We start from the raw sequence: 21,605 nt of genomic DNA on the forward strand, positions 1-21,605 counted from the left end.
TTTTATACTTAACTTAGAGATGCTAGGATTAATTGAGAACCGCTGTTCGTTGTACGTACCTTTAGTAAATCGAAAAATTACGTTCGCCGTACTTTAGGGTCAACCTTGGCGCAACAAGTCTCGACATACTTAAATGTGTGTCGTGTTTAGCGATGCAACAGGTAAGGAGGCTGATCGCATAATTTTTAATGTTTGCTGTGAGAAAGTATGCGAGGGAAGTATTTGTACGATGGGATTGCGATTGCTTCTAGATGTACATATGTATGGTGCATCGCTAAAAGATCGATTGGTATAAAGAAAATTATATCTCTTTAGCCGAAAGCCTATGGTTTGTTGGCGTGGCTTTGTCCTAACACCATGTTCACGAAATTATGTACATATTGTAAAAATATTCCTCAGATGTCAACTGTGTGAAGTTAAGCCACTCTCCCACATTTATTTGTAGTAGTGGGGTGATATTTTTAGCCGAATACGGTTAGACGCGAAACGTTACTATTATACTTATTTAATATTACTATTATGGATGTTATTATTTTAGCTACAACTATTTCCGAACATTACTTTCTTAAATCACCATTCTTGAATATTTCCATGTAGTATTTTTGAATACTGTTTTTTTTTTTGCAAGTATTTGAATATGAAGCGGAACACAAAATGCGTTGTAAGTGATTTCAATGCCGGCACGTAGCGTTTCAACTAATTTTTGCAAAACTAAAATTGATGTATTTATTATACTTCAAATAAGTTACTTCCTTATAATATTTTGAATATAGTTAAAATGTTTTCAGTAAAATAACTCTAAAACTGCGCCTTTATATCACCCAAGCTTTAACATTGAATATTTTCGTAAATAATACATAGTGGTATAAACGACCCCTTTGATAGGACTTTATTTAGATTAATTGTATATATATATATATTACAGATATATTTTTACTTATTGCATAACAGAGATATTTCTACTGTTTTTAATATACATAAATACTGCACTGTGTTAATCGTTAGGGTGCTGACATTTCAACGCTCAGCGTATGCTGCGTGCGCAACTTCTCTAGTTACATCTCTTGACTAAAGTCGTCGAACGCCCATAGGCGTTCTCCGCACACACTGCATGCATTATACGAACGCATATATGTGGGTCCTACAGTCAGAGCGTATCAAGTCCACTTTTGTGAAAAAAAACAACATTTTCGGAAACATATGTCATTTTTTTAAAAAAGTGGACTTAATACATTCTGGCTCTTTGGTCCAGATATGCGTCCATAGCACCCAAAAGGTTTAAAGATTATACACTTTATTCCATTTGAGAGGTATCCCTATAACAAGACTGTTTTTTCAGTTGATTTACTTCTTTATACATTCTCTTTAATGTGTCTGGCTCAGCTAAAAATCGTTGCCAAAGTATATCCTTTTCTCGTTCAAAACCCATGTTGGTCTTCTGCAACAAAAGGTTCTAATTAATGGGTAAAGAAGAATGCCTGGCGTAAGTACATATGCACGTTAAATGCATCTATTAACTTACCATTCGCTCCTTCATTTGATTTCTTATTTTCATTATGTCCGCCTGTATCTTTTGTAGACTATCAAATGTCTCGTTGTAACACGTTTCAATTTTGTAAGGAACTAGTTTAAAATTGTACGTGGGCTCCCTTCGAAGTTCATTCGTGTATTGCTGGTTCACTTCGCTTTCGCTAACCGTAATAGTTCAATACTTATAATATGTATTCACTAATATATACCGCCAGTGTGAAAAGAGTAGCACTCACGATGTTTGCAAATGATAGATTTTGGAATTTATATACGTTTCCAATAGTAATTTCTTCTTATTTCTATTTTGGTCTATCAGTTCATTATATTTGTCCAATTCCGAATTTAATTGACACACATTGCCGTTACTGCTGATCATAGAAATTAAAAATTTATTAAAGGAATTGTGTGCTTTTGATGAAGACGATACGATCGCGGAGTATTCGTTTTGCTGTTGCTGCATACTTTCCTACGTAAAAAAGATTCAGTTACAAACCATGATTAATAGATAGCAGTGGCGAATTTAAAAAAAAGGCCCAGGTGGCAAACGTTGAGGGGCCCATTTTTCGAGAAACTAAAGCGATAGTTTACTGAAAACGGGCTCAATGTAATAATACAGAAAAAAAAATATAGTTTGGATAAAATCATAATTTTTTTAAGGATAGGGCCCCAGGTGGACCTTCCGAGAAGGGGCCCAGGTGTAAAGTGTTCATCGGCCGCCCTGTTAAATCCGCCACTGATAGATAATATCTTTTTTCCTCTCATTACTAACGTATCTTGCAGAAGATAGCAAATATTCCGATGTCAGATAGTGGCGAGCATCAGCCACGAATTCCGAGACGTCTTTAAGGCGGCGAAATTGCATCTGCATGAGTATACTCAACAGATCAACGCGCACGTGCCCATGCTCGCGCGCGAGAAATCGCAAGTTCTTAAGCTTCTCAAAGCGAGCTCTCCTCTCCTCGAGCTTTCTGCAAGCGTCTTGCTTCAGGACTTTGGTTATTTCTAGTTCCGCAAACTGCTGCACAGCATCTGTTAGCTGGCGTTCTTGTAGCAGACAAACATTTTCCTCCAAAAAATCTCTCTTTCTAGTTAACAATGAAATTTCTCTCCTGTACACAGAAAAGTAATACTCAGACCATAGGTTCACAGATGTACTTCTATATAATATTCCAATAAGATTTTCATACTTCAATTCAGACTGTCTTGGCACTTTCAGATTTCCCAAATTGAATATATCTTCTGCACACTCCAACATTGCGACGTTCGACTTTTCTTGTATTCTAGCCAGAATCACTTCCATTTTTGCATTGATTAAGCTATAAAATAGATATTATTACCGTACGAAGCAGGCCGTAGAATAAATGTATCATTTAATAACGATTATAAGGAATTAGTTACTTTGTTTTACACAGCATCAATTTTTGTAACTTTTCATTGTCTATACGACTTGCTTTACCATCGTTGAGTAGGAAAACATAATTAGGATCAGTCTCTTGTTCCTCTTTATCGGTGTTTCCAAATTGCCGTCTTATATGAACACGGAGGCATTGATCGTAGAGTTCTATCTTTCTAATAAAAAGTTCCAGTGGCATTTGGGTCCATAATAACGGCAGTCCCTTCTACGAGTGCAATATGTAACGTCGCAAAGCAAAGACACTCGATCGAAGTTACTTACATTTTCAGCTGCGTCTGCATACACATTCAGCAGGGATTCAACTTCGTTAAAGAACTCTCGATTATTTGCATCAAATTCCTTCAGAATTCCAGAACAATCTATATATGCTTTATCTGCTTTAATACATTCCATGTCCAAGGCCTCTTCTTCTTTCTCTATGTCCTCATCTAATTGAGCCTCGAGCATTCTGAAATATTTCATTATCACACAATAGTAACGGAATCACCTAAACGAAACTACAAACAATAAATACGTTACTTTAAATTCTGGATGCCATTTTGTAACACATGAATATAATTTGCGTCCTCCTTGTAGGACTCTTTCATAATCTCGTACTCTGCAAACAAGTTATTTCTATCCGCATCGTCGAAAGATAATGTTTTTAATATATCTGGATTGTTCCTCGTAGCTTCTTCCAGAGCACGATCTAATTCTGGACCTTCCAGCCATTCGTTCGTTTCGTACAATCTGTTCTTTCTGCAACGTTGAATTATAAAACCATTGTTTCTATTCAATGAATGCAAAATTTTTTATTCGAAATTTGTGCGTTCCCCATTCAATGGGTTCGGATAACAGCGAAAAAAGTGCTGGCATAAATGTGATCACATTAAAACGTTATACTTATTTATTAATTACATTTGTACTTCCTCGTCTGACAGAACGTTGGCGTGTGTCACGTTCTCGCAAAACCATTTCAAGAACGGTTGCACCGAAGGTTCCTCACAGACTTTGTCCAATACCGCGGGCGTGACTATGCTGGAGAAGTCCGGACGCAAATTGCGAACCTTATCGTGAAGAATCTTACCGGAGATACTCATGTTCTAGTAGGAGCTATCGGGAACTTTCTAACTGAGAAAACGTTCGCAATCGCAAATACCTCGTCAAAATTCGTTGATCGAATATAATTTGAATCGGTTTCCGTTCTGCATATGCGTACTAGGGTTCGGAGCGATTAATTGCATGGATGGAGGGTGAACTGACGCCAGCGTCAAGCTAGCCAAGTGGCGCCAACGCGAAGCTAACCACGACAATCTATTTCCCGGCGACGCTGATTGGCCGTGGTTAGCTTCGACAATCTCTTGCTATGAGTAAATTCCACTTACGCCCAAATCGCCCGAGAGTTTCATTAGGGTAGATTTCGTTATACGCGAGTGGATGCAACGTCAAGAATTTCAAAGTCGATTTTCCCAAAAAATAAAGCGCAATATCAAAAAATTGTATACCTTTTTCTCGAATTATTTACTTATTTACACGGCTCAAACGATTGTGGCCGATCGAGATTCGAATGTGGGATAGCTTACCACGGTTAGCTTTCTTTTGTCGGTAACATTCTACAGTATTTCATGAACATGGTTTAGGACACTGCCAAGCTACAGGTTCCCGTCTAGAACACTTCTATTTCGTGAGGGAAACATCACTGCGACCACGGTCAGCGATGAGATCTCGGGCGGGTTCCCTCGCACATGCGCGGCTTTTGCAGTACCGTATCTATATTGGGGGGACAAGTAAAGCGTGATCAAGATACCCCATGGGTGATCAAGGTACCCCATTTTATAGAAACTTGTACTATACTGATGCTAAAATCGCCGCGCATGCGCGAGAAAACCCGCCCGGGATCTCATCACTGACCTCGGTCTAATAGACAGGTGTTCCGACTCAGCACCTTTACCCCAGCGATTTTTGTGTGCCAATTTCTGTGTTCCTTTGGCCATCGCGAGAGGCGTCGTGATAAGAAATCCATGTATGCATGCATTTATGTGATTGTACTAGTAGAGCTTTAGTCGTATTTTACGTAAAAATCAGCCTGTGGGGTTTCGTGTTTGTGTGTGGTATGCCAGTTTGCGCGCGACTTTATAATTTATCGAATGAATGAAGAATGAAAGGAGTTATTAATATTTATAATTAATTGTTCTTCTGTTTATTAGTTGCTAAGTGTTTTGTTACATTTTCTGTATAAATTCAATAAATATTCTGTTCCCCGACCTAGCGAATGTGTTCTTGAATTCCTCGATTAGTCACGTAGTTTATCTAATCGGATATCCCCTACACAGAGTGTTGCGAGTTGCGATCCTCGCCCTAGCGGCGTTTAGCGCAAGTTCATAAAGCGCGAAGTTCGAACTTTAAAGAGTCAAGGATGAAGTTTATTACATTTGACATTTGTCTTCGCCTCCTTTCTTATCGCTCGAAAACAATGTATTAATTTTAAAAAGTGGAACGAACATAAGAAAAAGCCTGTTTCTTCGCCTCTCAATTCATCACCGGCATTGTAAAAGCACTGACGTGTTATAATAAAACCCAACCTTTGATCAATCTTTAAATATCTTTGTTCGTTTCTTAATAGTTCTGGTTAATATTCAATAATTTAATTTAGTTCAGTTCAATAATCTTTATTTCGTTCAAAGTTATTCGTTACAAATTGTCTTGTTCAATCAACTTCGCACGATTCAAGCTTCATCTTGGCGTTGATTGGTTCGACGTCACAGCGTCATCATGCGCATGCTCAGACGCTATCTTGAGCAATACGATCAGGGCGCCACCTGGACCGAGTTTTATTTGCAATACATTCTCATTTCAGTGTATTGCTGTTCCTACTGTTTATCGCTCCACGTGAGTGCAACCCGTTTCAACTCGTTTGTCCAGGCACGTGTATTCAAGTGTACCGTATATCTAATATGTTAGAATTACGCGCGAAGTGATATATTTACGAAAGAAATAGAAAAATGTTGATCGAGCCGAAATTAACTAATACATCGGACCTTTTCGGTAAACCGGCTGAAAAGCAAAATTCCGTAAGTGTCCACTGTTTTACATTCACATTATCTTCTTTCCCGAAAACGTCAACACGCAACTAACGCTTTCTACATTACTTTAGTTGTTGCAATGTTTGGGCACACCGCATATAGATTCCTTCAATTACATGTTGGAGGATGGCCTGTCCGAAGCTGTCAGGGATAATCCACTAGTCTACGTTCTTCTACCGAACGAGGACAAAGTAGCTCTGTGGGTTGACGATGTGTCTATACATCAACCCGCTGTTCCATCCGGCACGGTAGGTGTGAAAAATCATAAGATTTATCCTACGGAGTGTCGGCAGCGAGGATGCACGTACAAAGGGAAAATAACAGCCAAATTGGGTTGGTCTATTAACGGGAAAACACAGGAGGCTCTCGAAAGAGACTTAGGAGAAATTCCGATTATGGTTAAGGTACGTAGTAGTATCGTTCTAGACAGTCGAGGATTTCTGTGTATCTGACGGGGCTTGAAAACTGTTATAATATCGATTTCGGTTCCCCAAACGGTTATGAAGAACTTTTATTCCGAATAACTGTTATGAAGAACCGAAATTTCCAACTATTATCTGTTTCAGTTACGGTTCCTATTTCCTTCCTTGTATCGGTTCCATAACCGTTATTTTTTCGGTTCTACATCGGTCCCAAAACAGTTCTAGAATCAATTCTTGTATCGACTTTTCCCTAATTGATATCATTAATTATTGTAGCTGCAGATTACTGTATATGTGCATATTCTTTACAAAATCCTTATAGGAGAAGAAGAAACATGTATACATATTATATATAATAATATGGATTCTATAAGGATTTAATAATAATATAAGTTTCTATAAGGATTTTGTAAAAAAAGATGAACATCTGCAGCAATCTACAGCTACGATAATGAATGATATCAATTAGGGAAAAGTCGATATAAGAATTGATTCTGGAACCGCTTCGGAACCGATATAGCACCGAGAAAAATAATGGTTATCGAACTGATACGAAGAGGGAAATAGGAACCGTAACCGAAACAGATAATAGTTGGAAATTTTGGTTCTTCGTAACAGTTATTTGGAATAAAAGTTCTCCATAATCGTTTAATCAGAACCTTTATATAACAGTTTTAAACAGTTATTTTCGGAACCGTTTCAAGCCCTGGTATCTGATTTATGTTTGACGGTGTAGTCTAATCGATGCCATCTGAATAAAATGAGTCCAAAGGACTTAGTCAGTCATGGAGAGCATGAACAAGAATGGGGTGGATACTTCGTAGTCAAGGGACTAGAGAGAATTATAAGAATGCTGTTAATGACTAGAAGAAATTACCCTATCGCTATTAGGAGGTCTGGATGGAAAGCTCGTGGTATACAGTTCAGCGATCTTGGCCTGCTTTTAAGAAGTGTACGGGACGACAACACTGCAGCGGTATCTATTTTGTACGATGAAAGGTGTTAAAGGTTTCTTACGAACTAAATTGTGCTAAAGGATATATATTTTACAGAACAACACTTTGCACTATGTAACTGATGGTTCCACGAAGTTAATGTTTACGTATAGAAAGGTTTTGTACTATGTACCATTGATTCTGATGCTAAAGTGTTTGGCTGATGTCTCAGACATTTTTATTTACAACGCATTAACAGCTGGCTGTGAAGACGAGCTTTATTATAAAGGTTGCATCCTAAATATGTTACGAGCAATACACGAACAAGATTTACACAGCCACGAGGAATGCAAAGCTTATATTGGGAGGATGTTTAGGGTAAAATTCTTCGAAGTGCCTCATGACGCCACTGACATAGACATCTGTGACTTCATCATTAAGTCAGTTATTAAATATAATAATATACTTAATGTCCATTAGGGTGGGCCGAAAAAATCAAATTTTCGAAACTCGAAACAGCCTGGTGCGGAAAAGTTGCGTCTGGGGAAGACAAACAGAGGCAAAACAAGTTTTTTTCAAATCGGTCAATATTTAAAGTATATTTAATAATAAAGTATATTAAAGTCTGCAAATATTTAAGTCCGGCGACGTCTGTATATTTTTATAAAATTCTCATATTTCACTGTTGAGTATCAGAAAATATTATTTAAGCAACAAAACACGTGGAATAGTGTTTTATATATTGTCGCGAAGCTTAGTATCTATGTGTTTCTATTTTTGGACCTATCGCGGTTGGTAGTGAAAGAGGAACATATTTCATTGATTCAAGAGCCGGTCAACAGCCATATTGATCTCTAACATTCATTTCTTGTAGATTTTTGCGCGCTGAAAACGAATCCGCAAACCGTTTGTCGCCACCACCCTCTGTTTTCGAGAAATTCGATTTTGAAAAAAAAATGTGAATTTTCAACTTTTAACATCTGTTCAGATCAAATAGTAATAGTAATTCGGTAAAATTATTCTATGAACCGTCGCAAACACAACGATATAAGTTATTATTGCATTATTAACATTTAAATATATTTCAACAACGATCAAATGGAAAATGACACCCGAGATGTACAAATCTTTGCAGATATCTTTCTGTATAGTTCAGCAAATAAGGGTCTAGGAGAAAATCTCACTGTTCCACGCGATGCAGCAGACATTTTTCCCCCGGAAACCATCAGAAGAAGTAGCAAGACACGTTTTGTTTTCAATACAGAAGCCAACAGCGGCGGGCGTACCTACTGCCGCTCAGCGACAGCCACTACCACTGTCGGCTCCGCTTAAAAACAAAACGTGACTTACCAGTTTTGTTGGTGTTTTCCGGAGGGAAACTGTCTGCTGTATAGCGTGGAGTTGTCAGATTTTCCCCTACACCTTTAGTTTTTGATATATATATATAGAGAGAGATATCTACAAACATTTGTGCATTTCGGGTGTCCTTTTCCATTTGATCATTATTTAAATATATTTAAATGTTAATACAATAATAACTTGTATCGTTGTGTTCGCGAGAGTTTATAGAATAATTTGGCAGAACAAGCAACCGACTAACTATTACTATTTGAACTCAAAAGATGTTCAAAGTTGAAAATTTACATTTTTTTTTTTCAAAATTGAATTTCTTGAAAACAGCAGAGGGTGGTGGCGACAAACGATTTGCGGATTCGTTTTCAGCGCACAAAAATCTAGCAAGAAATGGCAATTGAATGTTACAGATCAAAATGAGATATGTTCTTCTTTCATTAGAACCGCGTTACATCCAAAAATAGAAACACATGCTCCGCTTAGCCACAATATATAAAACAGTATTTCACGTGTTTATATGCTTAAATAATATTTTCTGATGCTCAACAGTGAAATATGCAAATTTGATTAAAATATACAGAAGTCGCCAAACTTGGTAAAAAATTAAAAACTTTCACCCCGTTTGGACCCGGTTAAATATTGTTCGATTGCAAAAAAACTTTTTTTGCCTATATTTGTCTTCCCCGGACGCAATTTTTCCACACTAGGCTCTTTCGAGTCTCGAAAATTTGATTTTTTCGGCCCACCCTACTGTCCATGCAGCTCGTTTTCCATGCTTAATACACAATTGCTTTCATACTTTCAGGCACTGCATAGCCATTCACCTTAACAAACCTCTGGATAAATTTCATTTACTTGTCTTTATGATGAAAAAGCTGTTTGCTCTCGCCCAGAATAAGTGCGCCGTCGAAGGAGCTGATGCTGTGATGATGCAGGAATGCTTGCTTGGTGGTCATTTGTATTTGCAAGTATTAAAAGAGAAGCTGCACGCTTGGCTGACTGGTCTTAAATTCGGAATTTTAAAGCGTTCAAGGAGCGCTGGTAATAGGTACACTTTAAACGTGCGTAAGTATTTCAGGAACTAATGCAGAGCTTTCAAATATTCCGGTTATTAACAGAACTGTTTTACGTATCAATAACAGAGGAAATGTTGAACGTAATGAAGTATGGAAACTCCCTTGAGTCACAGATGGAGAATTTCATATCGACTGGAAATTTAAAGTCACCGACAGGTCTAGGACTGATGCAAAACACAGGTCTTACGATCATTGCTGAGAATATTAACCGGATGCGTTACATGAGCCACTTTCGCGCCATACATAGGGGTTCCTTTTTCCAAGAGATGAGGACCACCGAAGCTAGACAATTATTGCCAGATGCATGGGGTAATGCTTGGTTACGCTTACAGATATATTATAAAATTTTCGCTATCAGTTGAAAAGAATTTCTGTAATTATTAATTACGTAGGATTCATCTGTCCTGTACATACACCCGACGGTGCGCCTTGTGGCCTCCTCAATCACTTAACAATGAACTGCATAATCACGAAACACCCAGATCCGAAATTAAAAGCCAATATCCCTATTGTATTGATGGATCTTGGAATGATACCGCTATCTATTGCTGACAATTGGAAAAACTCGTACATCGTAATATTGGATGGAAAATTGATTGGATTAATAGAAAACAACATAATTGCCAGAGTGACGGACAAGCTGAGAATACTTAAAATAAAAGGAGAAGAGGTAGGTAATACACTTAACATTAAATTTAAATTTAATTTAAGGGGACCTCCCGGTCTAAAGGCAAGGATTGTAACCCGCTCGGAGCCGATTACTAGTAACATAAGACAGTCTAGTCCAGACAGCCACTTAAGGGGGTACTCTGGTCATCTGACCGAAATATTGAGCAGGGCACAAGTAGATGAATATTGTGTAAAAAGTTTTGCACGATTATATTTGTTATTCATTCAGTAAAAAAAATCATAAAGATTGCTCATTTTTTCGGCCGGATGACCAGAGTACGTTAAGTGGCTGTCTGAACCAGACTGTCTTATGTTACTAGTAACCCGCTCCGGACGGGTTAGAATCCCTGTCTAAAAGTTGATTTTTTTTTAATCTCATTTTTTCGAATGTTCAACGTTTTCGGAATAAGTGTTTAAAAGGATTTGTTGAAATTCGTAAAATTCCCGAAGTTATAGGCATTTGAGTAGCGCCCACGTAAAACTTTAAACGCGTTTCTCTCGAAACAGTGTCCTCAAAACGGTAGGACCTGTATTTTCAAAAGTTACTATCCGATTCGACTGAAACTTTTTTTATTTTGAAGAATATACTTCTGGCTAGGGGGGAAACCGGAAAAAAATTACAAAATAACATTCTTTTATAAAATAACGACACTTGAAGTTTGAAATCACTCCCTATACTTTTCATCCTTTCAACGCCTTGGAAATTATAAATTTTCAATTTTTTGTATTTTTTTCTGGTACCTCCCCCCCCCCCTAGCCAGAAGTATATTCTTCAAAATAAAAAAAGTTTCAGTCGAATCGGATAATAACTTTTGGAGATACAGATCCCACCGATTTGGATCAATTTTTTGACGCCTTGACTTTAACGACTCCCCAGTGCCGTCTACAATGATTAATTATGAAACAAAAAAATATATTTTTATAATTTAAGACGTCTTTAATTCACTGCAACAAATCCCATTAAATTATATATAGTAGTTTTCCTTTAATTAATTCCTAAAGATCGCCTATTTTTTTATGCTCCCCTTAAATTTGCTTGTCCCATGATCTGTTTTTAGATCCCACATACATTAGAAATAGTGCTGGTGCCAAAGAAAAATGTACCAGCGCAGTATCCAGGACTATATTTATTCACGAATCCAGCTCGCATGATGAGGCCAGTAATGAATTTGGCCGCTAAGAAGATCGAATACATAGGAACATTCGAACAAGTATACTTAAACATCTGCGTTACACCCGAAGAAGCCTACGAAGGAGTAATATAAATCATTCTATCCTTTTTATGTTGTTTCATATAATTCGTCAGTTTCTCATTTAATTTATTATTGCAGCTGACGTCGCACCAAGAGCTGTCGAAGACAGCTTTTCTGAGCAATCTGGCTAGTCTCATCCCAATGCCAGACTGCAATCAAAGTCCACGAAACATGTACCAGTGTCAGGTAAAAGATTTCTATGCATTTCCTTTAGTATATTAGCTAAGAGATTTTCAGACGTTTAAGTTCACGAAAGTTCAATTTCCTTTTAGATGGGTAAACAAACCATGGGCACTCCCTGCCATACGTGGCAATTGCAATCGGAAACAAAATTGTATAGGTTGCAAACACCCTCGACGCCGCTGTTTCGACCTGTACATCACGACAAGATTAATCTCGATGATTTTGCTATGGGCACTAATGCGATAGTCGCTGTTATTTCATACACTGTAAGTGTCACTAACAATGTTAACAGGATGTTTTCAGTACGGTATGTGCATTTATAGGGATACGATATGGAAGACGCAATGATTATAAACAAAGCAGCGTATGACAGAGGCTTTGCACACGGAATGATTTATAAATCTGAATTCGTAGATTTGAAAGATCAAAAAAGTTATTTCGAAAGGAACCCGGATAAACCTGAGCTTGCCGAGAAATTGGATGCTGACGGCCTTCCTATACCAGGAACTATTATCTCTGAAGGTGATGTCTACTATTGGTAAGTTACTTGTTATGTGCTTAAGGATACCTGCTACTTGCAATCTCACTTTATGTAAGACGTTGCGAGTAATCTTTCTTGACAGCTACTATGATGCGGACCAGACAAAATACGTTACTGGTAAATATCAAGGAAAAGAAGATGCTCATATAGACAACGTAAAGCTCTGCGGGACATTGCACAGTTATATTCCACGTAGGGCCTGCATAACATTTCGCATTTCAGTTAGTAGAATATCAGTTTAATGTCTTGCGAATCGGCGTACACCAACGCAATCTTATTTAGCCAATGTTCCTTTAATATTTCAGCGCAATCCAAGCGTCGGGGACAAATTTGCTTCGAGGGCGGGTCAGAAAGGTATCTGTTCGCATAAGTGGCCAGCGGAGGATCTACCATTCACGGAAACTGGTCTGATCCCTGACATTGTGTTCAATCCCCATGGCTTTCCAAGTCGTATGACGATAGGTGAGATTAATGTTCGTAATATTTACAATTCGCATGTTCCGACACAGATGTTCAAATTAAAATTTATACGCATCGGCAGCCATGATGATCGAAGTGATGGCTGGAAAGTCAGCAGCCGTTCATGGATTGGTGCACGATGCGACATCCTTTAGGTTCAACGAGAACAATACAGCTGTGGAGTACTTTGGCAAGCTATTGGAACGTGGTGGTTACAATTATTACGGAACAGAAAGGATGTACTCTGGAGTAGATGGAAGGGAAATGACTGCTGATATTTTCTTCGGGGTTGTGCATTATCAACGATTGCGACATATGGTTTCGGATAAGTGGCAGGTGAGAAGCACTGGCCCAATCGACGTTCTAACAAGACAACCCATAAAGGGTAGACGAAGAGGTGGTGGCGTTCGATTTGGCGAAATGGAACGAGACTCGTTGATATCTCACGGTTGCTCGTTTCTGCTTCAAGACCGTCTTTTCCATTGTTCAGACAAAACTACAGTGAGTGCCGATTCTCTTTTAGTTCCCTTCCCTTTTCTGCTCTATTAATAAAATATCCAATGCTTCGCAGACGTTGGTTTGCCAAAAGTGTGGAACACTGTTGGGCCCGGTGATGGAGATGGCTTTAAACGCGGCAGGATTAAATGAGAAAACAAAGTGCCGTCTTTGCAGTAACGACGAGTCCGTGAGGGAAGTTGACATACCGTACATCTTTCGATATCTCGTGACACAATTAACATCCTGTAATATCAACGTAAAACTCTCATTCGCGGAGAAATGAACGAATATTAAAATACGCGTACATACTATATTTGTACTCTCTCTCTTTTTTTTTTTTTAGCAATAATAATACTTTATTTCTCTTTTCTAACATTCCATTAAACATTTCAAATTACAAATTCAAGACACTGAACAATTCAATCCATTATTAAGACAATTAACGCTGTCTAACGATTATGTACATTTCTTCCCGATATCTGTGTATTTGAAAAGATTTCGAACTGAATGAGTGGGTCTGTTCGAATTATCTTTCGTATCTCTACATTTGGTAACAATATTGAATACAACGGAATGTCTGTGTTTCTTTAATTTCAAAGAAGTATTTCCTATATAGATTTTTATACACATTTGAAGCAGATTATTTGAGGAAAGGAAGGCAAAATGTACAGATTTCAAGCAGAACTTACAATTTGCGAAGCTTATATATCTAAGCTTTCGCTGGGACTTGTGTGCCGGGTTTAGCTCCTGAAGCACCTGGCGCACCAGTTTGTTCTTTCTCCAGTTGCTTTCCTAAATACTCCCTACGAATTATATACGAAAAGCTTCAATATCGATATTCAAATATCGCGATTTTAAAGTACTTTTTCTTTTACCACTTTACCAGCCGTACGTTTTCGAGCAAAATTAATCGAGATCTTTCAACGGTAATGTCATCGCTTATAAATGTGAAATAAGATTGAATTTTCAGGCTGAAACGTGGTGATCGATCGGTCTCGTGAAATCACGTGTACGTGGCAGCGGCAGATAAGGTGGTAAACAGTAGGGGTGTACGGGTACCCGAGCGTCGAGCCAGGATCTCGAAAGTTTGTCAACACAAATATATATTCGGGTAACCATTATTTCGGTTCGGGATCCGATCCAAGGAAAATATTATAAGACAGGCTTGCGAATTAAGTGAACGCGGCGGCCGAGTTTCAGAGGCAACGCCTCCTTTCTCCCGCCGCGCGTCTTGGCCCCCGCGGCGGTGTAGGTGCTTGGAGCACCTCAGGCCCGTAGCATATGAACCGCGCGTGGCGCATTGTGGCGACATTGTATCAATAGGTTTCCACGTCGTCCCAGAGAGCACGATTTTCGATGCGTTTGGTTTGTCAACGCGCCAAGCGCGGTTCACGTGGTACGGGCCTGAGGCGCCCCAAGCACCTAGGCCGCCGCGGGGGCCAAGACGCGCGGCGGGAGAAAGGAGGAATTGCCTCTCAAAATCGGCCGCCGCGTTCACTTAAGGGGGGAGTCCTATTTAGGACGCTAGGAATAAGGTGATTCTTGGGAATTTTTTTTCTGAGAAACTGTTGAGCGGATCTTTTCCAAACTTTCAGGGTATTTTAGTTCACATCCCAACAATAAAAATTAATTTTTTCCTTACAAAGTGTTCGGTAGAAATGGAGATATATGAACACGTTCGTTAGGACTCGCGCCGGGGGTGCAAATTTGCGATTGTAATGGTGGCCCCAATTCTGCGCTGAAATAAAAAAACCAAGGATTTTCTTATTTCTAGTACAATTACATTGTCGATGAACCTAACAAACGGGAAAAAAGTTAAAAGTTGGCAAATTGGTGGGACTTGAAAGAAAAAGTTATGATTCTGCTCCAAGATATTTCGTACTATTTATGAAAAAAGACTTGCTCAATTCAATTTATTTATCAAAGTTATAGGTCCATCGACAATGTAATTATACTAGAATTAAGAAAAATCTTGGTTTTTTTATTTCGGGGAAGAATTTGGACCACCATTACAATCGCAAATTTGCAACTCCGGCGTGCGAGTCCTAACGAACGTGTCCCTATATCTCCATTTCTACCGACCACTTTGTAACGAAAAAATTAATTTTTATTGTTGGGATGTGAACTAAAATACCCTGAAAGTTTGGAAAAGATCCGCTCAACAGTTTCTCAGAAAAAAAATTCCCAAGAATCACCTTATTCCTAGCGTCCTAAATAGGGCTCCCCCTTAATTCCCAAGCCTGTTATAAGATGTGAAATAATATTATTTTATTAAAATAAGATGCATTAGCCGTATAAGACGAGTGTAATATATCCTTTGCTTAAAAATTCTTACATCTGATCACACTGCAAATCACAACTTAAAAGTTTCAGTACAAAACCAGACGGAAAAATTATATTCTGAATTGAAAATCGGGGCCGGAAATAACGGGTATCCGAATATGTTTATGTGAAAACAAACTTTCCGGGATCCCTACCCGATCCGAAATATCGGGTACCCGCACACCTCTATTAAACAGTTGGTAAATTACGTACCAATTGTGCACCATAAGCTTCTGAACTGCAATGAGAGCTTCGTACCTCACATTAGGATCTTCGTGACCTAGGAGTTGCATTACTCGTTGCTTACCTCCAAGTTGTTCGATTACACTGAAATAATGTTATAAGTTAAGCCCAGTAATTGGGTAATTTCCGAAAGTGGGCGGTGGAATGAAGAAAAAGGCTTCGTCGAACGTACTGTTTTCCACGTGGGTAGTGCCTTACGTATTCGCCAATATCGAAGCTGGCTACGCTGAGAACTATCGAGTCCTTGCTAGTTGCCAACAAATGAACTAAAATTCGCAGCAGCTCGTAATTCTTCTCATTAAGCCGACTAGCGTTTTCTCGCCAGAATTTGCCGGATTTGTGAACCGGGGACCATCCGAGGCGTCCAGATTTCACCTCAGTCGAGTACTCGTCGAAGGAACTCAAATCTTGAACGGACACTTGCAACATTTCGTTCAAGAATTCAATATCGCCGGTGATATCTTCATCGTCGAATTTGCGTTGCCCCAGTATCGACAGCTGTTTCAACACTTTGCACTGCACCATGGCCAAGCAGTGCTCCTTGGCAACTTGCTCGTCATTCACTTTCTCGATAAGGTTCTGCAAAGATTAAAAAAGTAAGTAAAGACAACGATGGCAGGATATCTATGTTTGCGGGACTCACTCTAAACACTGCTAAAATAATACGTGTCACTTTCTCCTTGACCGAATCGCTTAATATGTCTGCCAGAATCGGTATGACGGTGAACCTAAAATGTGAGAATTAAATACCATTCTCCTGTAAGCACAATAACCAAGAAACTCGCTTCGCGCGATACGTACTTGTTCATTTTTTCTGCGAGTAGTGGATTGAATGTTAGTACCCATAAGCAAAATATAAGCTGGTATTGCACTTGGAAGTTTACTCTGCCCGTCAGGACGCTCAACAATGTGGAGATTCCATCCACCGACACAAACGCGAAACGATATTCGTTTATACGAAGCATCATTTGCAAACAACGCGCCACAGATTGAATATACTCGTTATTCTAAATAAAAAAAGAATAGAGAGAAATACGTAGCATTTTAAAAATCTAAGTAAATAATAATATGAGAAGTTGAGATTATGTGTGCGCACAAGAGAAGTGAATTGAAAAGACCATTGTGAGTAAAAGAGAGTCCAAGTAAGATGTATTCTTCCATTGAAATGTAAAGTTAGTAATTAACGTCCATAATTAATTACCTTCTTCCCAAATAGGAATAATTTCATACACACTCGGGGAGATTTCTGATAACAAGTGATTACTTACACGCGAATTCGCTAAATTCTTTCCTGGGCATCCATATTAAGATTTAAACAGTTTTCGTATCGAATGCTTACGTTTTATGTTCGAAGTGAAATTAAATTACTTGAATCTCGTAATATTTTCATATTAAAAATTAGCTGTTCTATGACCAACCAGATTGAGTTGTTCGTGTAGCTCAAACGCCTCCTTGTCCGCAGTGTTGTCTTGTTCTACTTCTGCATGCAAGTCTGTGTCCTGAAGTGCCTCAAACTAAAACCCCGCGTGACTTGTTCATGTGTTTAAATTATCGTACAATTCAAGAACATTTTTCTACCTATTCGTTATCTCGCGAGAAGCGACATGGATCTGCTGCATGGTAAGTGGCAATACATTTCCGTTTTATGGTTAGTTGCAGTTTGAAAATTTGTAAATGATGAGGCACAGAAGGATATGTAACTGTACGAGGGAATACAATTGTTGTAACTGGTCGCTGAATAATGTTACGTGAAATTCGTATTATGATTTAATCAATTTCATTGCGTACCTAATGAGAACCATCACCCATATTGTGCACACACATAACTATATTAAAAATAGAAGCTAAGCAACAAATAAGAAGCGTACGGTATTTGCGAGAAATCGTTGTTCAAATACTCTCTCAGTTCTCGATTTGTGTAACTAAATATTACGAATAGCATCTCTGAACTTACACTGAGCTTCAACTGATCTTTCAGCCATGTCAAATAAAAGTGAAGATCTGTTTTTTCCATCAAATCGTGACTCCAGCAAGCAAGTTTAGCGATAATGCGAGAAGTCATATTCATTATAAATCCATCTTGCCTGTTTAATAAGTTCAAGAAAGTCGCCCAGATCGATTCTCGTTTGCGATTCGAATGTTCTTGAAAGATTTCTACACGGCTATGATCTTCCTAGTGTTCAAAATGTGACCAATTAGAAATATTGGTAATTATTTAGAAGTTTTCCATCCTCACCGATTTCAATGATTTTTGGATATGTTGTCGGGGACACGATTCTCAACAATTTTTTCCTACACATGTTACCGCCGCTCGACCTTCGTTTCCGAGATATTCGCGAAACACAGTAGATACGCGTCCGTGGCAGCGTATGCGCCAGAGCATGGAACAAAACAAACGACGAAGCTGACTTTCTTTCCGAGATATTTGCGAAAAACATCTTTTGACTTATTCCGACGCAACGCATTCCACTTTCCAACTTGTCCTGGGTATTAGTATTGGTCGGGGCCAGATTAGCGCGGAGGGCGCGCGCCCGCCCGCGGGCGCGTAAAGCATGATAGGAAACCGATGCGAGTCGGGGTGTTGTTCAAATCTCTGAACTCACATCAGTTCGCTATCATGCTCTACGCGCCCCCTGCACTAATTTAGCCCCAACCAATACTAATACCCGGGACAAGTTGGAAAGTGGAATGCGTTGCGTCGGAATAAGTCAACAGAAGTTTTTCGCAAATATCTCGGAAACGAAGGTCGTGCGGCGGTAACATGTACAGGAAAAAGTTGTTCAGAATCTCGATCTTGAGGACATATCCAAAAATCATTGAAATCGCTGAGGATGGAAAACTTCTAAATAATTACCGAAATATTTAATCAAGATGAATTTGCATTTATGTACAAGTTTATATACCTGAAACATATCATCGACCATTACAAGGATATACTGAATAGTCTGATCTTTTGAAACATGACCGAGTAAATTAAGGAAAGTTCTAGCAGCCTGATGTGGATTCTCTTTCAGTTTCGCTTCTCGGGCACTGGCATTGCTCGTGTCGAAAGCAACTATGAAATCGTGGTCCTCCTTCGATATCATTTGAGATCTACGAAATTTTCAGCATTAAATACAATCTTACGCAGATCTGCCTCTTCCACGTTTATGCGCAGTGACGACGCATTTGGGGAGATATTAATGTTTGCGATAAGTTCAATTATATTAAAATAACAAAAATTATTGTTAGAAATTGTATGAGATCGTAACAGCAGATTCTATTCTTAAACTGAAGTTCTTACTGTAAATAGGATTGCCAATTAATCCGTTGATTTCTGATATCAGCAGCCTGCTGCTGAAGAATACTTGTGGCTGCCAGCATATCTGGAATATTTTCAACACTTGTGATTTACTACTTCGTGTACTTATAATAACAACAGGTGAACAAAACTGATTGCAGCACAAAACTTCATATGTATGTTTCAAATACAGGAATGAAGAATAATCAATATTAGAGAAAGATTTAATACACTACTGCAAGTACTGTATATCTAGATATGCATGTTACGCGTCCGAACTTAAAATAAAGAAAACTCTACACAGCAAAGGGGCAGACAGGCATTTTACAAAACGGATTCCGTAACATATAATTATTACTATGGACACTGAATTTTTACGGCATAGATGATTCGCTACCTTTATGATAAATAAATGACAAATGAAGTAGAGAAGGAAACAGGAAGAATATAATGTCTTTGCAAATCACATAAACACCTTACAGTATTGGGAGTGGCAATGTCAAATTAAAAAATAATTTTAGCACAAAGCAATTACCAATTTTCTCGTCTGGCAGAGTCGGTATCATCTCCTTAATATTCGCGCGGTCTACCATTTTTGTTGTCGTCGCTTAAGACTCCTGTATTTCAATGAACAAATTTCTGCAAAATTAAAGTTCTACTGGTTCGCACAACTCGCACTCCCTTCAGCTGTTGGATCACAAGACCAATGTATAACCAACTCCTTCTGAAAATAGCCACAAGGTTCCCTAGCAATTGTGTTGTTGCGCGGTTCCGAGGAAGTTTCAGTTGTTAACGCGGGTTGGTGCCCGTGGAGCGCTGAAGAACTCTGCCCGTGAAATGCGCGAGTGTTTGAAATAAAATGAAATTAAATGCTGGTAAGGACTTCAATATATTTCTCGATAGTTTTAACCCCTCAGCGTGGTACGACGAGCAGGACTGGTCATAGGAAAACTGTCCGCAACGGCGGTATGACGAGTAGCGCTCGTCAAGGGACATGAAGCGAGTAGGGACCAAGGTCTATTGGACATACGAATTAGTGGTGTGCTGTGCTCTTCTCATATACATTCTGTAGGCCTTGGCAAGGAGATATTGCCGTGAAGAGGGCCTCTGCAAGAGAGTGGCCGCATAGACATATATAGACGGAGCAGAAGCTGGGACTTTCGGCGAGGGGAACGGTAGGCTTGGAGGGGAAAAGGCAGAAGTCAGATACAGGCACGTCGGGTTAGCTTTGGAAGCATTCGGCATGCATATCCATTGCGTTACCCGATTTGCCTGTATCGCTCCCCTTACCGCGAAACTTACACCCCCCCCCAACTTACGCTCCGTCTATATATGTCTATGAGTGGCCGTTTGAGAGGGATGCAAGTCCGATTGGTTAGGTTAGGAGATATGACAATACTTCTTCAGGTCTGCTAGTGATCCTCTAAATAGGGGCGCGAATTCCACTTACGCCCAAATCGCCCGCAACGCCCGTGATTTTCATTAAGATAGGTTTTCCTATACGCGACTGGACGCAACGTCAAGAATTTCGAAGTCGATTTTCTCGAAAATGAAGCGCAATATCAAACAAAATTATTCCTTTTTCTCCATTTATTTAATTATTATAAATCGAAGAGAAACTAACATTTTGTTATTTCGCGCTTCATTTTCGAGAAAATCGCCTTTGAAATTCTTGATTTTGAATCACGTTGTATTGCTATTTAGTTGGCCTCGGCAGAAAAGGGAAAGAAGATTTCCATAAATTAAACGTAGCAACGGTTTTAATATGTAACTTTCACCCTCATTTTACTGTTCCCAATATTGATTACTGTAAAATTCAATGTATTGTCTGTATATTCGACCTCGTACTAACATGTTCTTGTATCTATTGTAAGTGCATATATTCTTCATTATTTCTGAATTAGATAAATGAAATAAATTGTTATCGAGTTTGATCTCATTTTGAAAACCATTTACTTGCTTAAATTTTTATTAAATCGAATCAGCACCGTCGAACGTCCTAAAAACGTTTTAAAAACGTCCTGAAAACGTTTTGAAAATGTTCTGGTTTGTGAAAATGGATGTTTTTAGGACCTTTTCTGGATGTTTTCAAAACATCCTGGACGTTTCTAAAACGTGTTTAAAACGGTTTTGTGCTATCTGGGAAGTGTGAGATGGAAAGAGAAAAAAAGATGGGTGCAAAGCGACGTTGCCGCATTTCACTCGCATATTTTACGCTACTTTTAATGAAAATATTGTGTTTCTAGCTGCATTAAACATACTGTTTGTTTAATTGAATTCCAAAACAAACAGTGTAGTAATAATTTTATTAGGAATAGACATGTAAATAACATTTTTGTCTACATAATTTTTTTTTATCTAAGAT

The 21,605-nt window shown here is 38.7% G+C and overlaps 3 protein-coding genes across 8 annotated transcripts; 1 reads left to right on the forward strand and 2 right to left on the reverse strand.

Moving 5' to 3' along the window:
• Window positions 1–929: 929 nt before the first annotated feature.
• Window positions 930–4,136, reverse strand: LOC143366381 (HAUS augmin-like complex subunit 3). Of its 3 annotated transcripts, XM_076807451.1 has the most exons (10): window positions 3,842–4,136; window positions 3,464–3,682; window positions 3,206–3,392; window positions 2,929–3,149; window positions 2,718–2,846; window positions 2,300–2,639; window positions 1,767–1,996; window positions 1,523–1,691; window positions 1,294–1,453; window positions 930–989 (listed from the first exon to the last, which is right to left on the reverse strand). In XM_076807451.1, the coding sequence occupies exons 1-9, from the start codon at window positions 4,021–4,023 to the stop codon at window positions 1,295–1,297; spliced, it is 1,836 nt and encodes a 611-aa protein (XP_076663566.1). In that variant the 5' UTR covers window positions 4,024–4,136; the 3' UTR covers window positions 930–989; window position 1,294. The 3 variants fall into 3 exon arrangements, with proteins under 3 accessions (XP_076663566.1, XP_076663562.1, XP_076663574.1); XM_076807447.1 differs by lacking the exon at window positions 930–989 and having other exon boundaries at window positions 1,184–1,453; XM_076807459.1 differs by lacking the exon at window positions 930–989 and having other exon boundaries at window positions 1,186–1,438; window positions 3,842–4,135.
• A 1,654-nt stretch (window positions 4,137–5,790) lies between these two features.
• On the forward strand, window positions 5,791–13,706 carry Rpi135 (RNA polymerase I subunit Rpl135). The gene is made up of 15 exons (XM_076830102.1): window positions 5,791–5,994; window positions 6,078–6,410; window positions 7,165–7,404; window positions 7,481–7,803; window positions 9,522–9,781; window positions 9,859–10,101; window positions 10,185–10,462; window positions 11,520–11,717; window positions 11,793–11,900; window positions 11,987–12,163; window positions 12,221–12,435; window positions 12,521–12,659; window positions 12,744–12,900; window positions 12,980–13,398; window positions 13,469–13,706. The coding sequence occupies exons 1-15, from the start codon at window positions 5,926–5,928 to the stop codon at window positions 13,676–13,678; spliced, it is 3,369 nt and encodes a 1,122-aa protein (XP_076686217.1). The 5' UTR covers window positions 5,791–5,925; the 3' UTR covers window positions 13,679–13,706.
• Window positions 12,478–19,956, reverse strand: Vhasfd (V-type proton ATPase subunit VhaSFD). Of its 4 annotated transcripts, none has more exons than XM_076830105.1 (11): window positions 19,776–19,956; window positions 19,244–19,325; window positions 18,864–19,053; window positions 17,915–18,133; window positions 17,379–17,474; window positions 16,762–16,967; window positions 16,604–16,688; window positions 16,133–16,539; window positions 15,931–16,044; window positions 14,085–14,198; window positions 12,478–13,638 (listed from the first exon to the last, which is right to left on the reverse strand). In XM_076830105.1, the coding sequence occupies exons 1-10, from the start codon at window positions 19,831–19,833 to the stop codon at window positions 14,105–14,107; spliced, it is 1,551 nt and encodes a 516-aa protein (XP_076686220.1). In that variant the 5' UTR covers window positions 19,834–19,956; the 3' UTR covers window positions 12,478–13,638; window positions 14,085–14,104. The 4 variants fall into 4 exon arrangements, with proteins under 4 accessions (XP_076686220.1, XP_076686219.1, XP_076686218.1 ...); XM_076830104.1 differs by lacking the exon at window positions 12,478–13,638 and adding an exon at window positions 13,724–14,003; XM_076830103.1 differs by lacking the exon at window positions 12,478–13,638 and having other exon boundaries at window positions 13,724–14,198; window positions 19,776–19,955.
• Window positions 19,957–21,605: the final 1,649 nt, after the last annotated feature.

The sequence above is a fragment of the Andrena cerasifolii genome, chromosome 1 (assembly GCF_050908995.1).
Source record: "Andrena cerasifolii isolate SP2316 chromosome 1, iyAndCera1_principal, whole genome shotgun sequence".
Taxonomy (NCBI): Eukaryota; Metazoa; Arthropoda; class Insecta; order Hymenoptera; family Andrenidae; genus Andrena; species Andrena cerasifolii.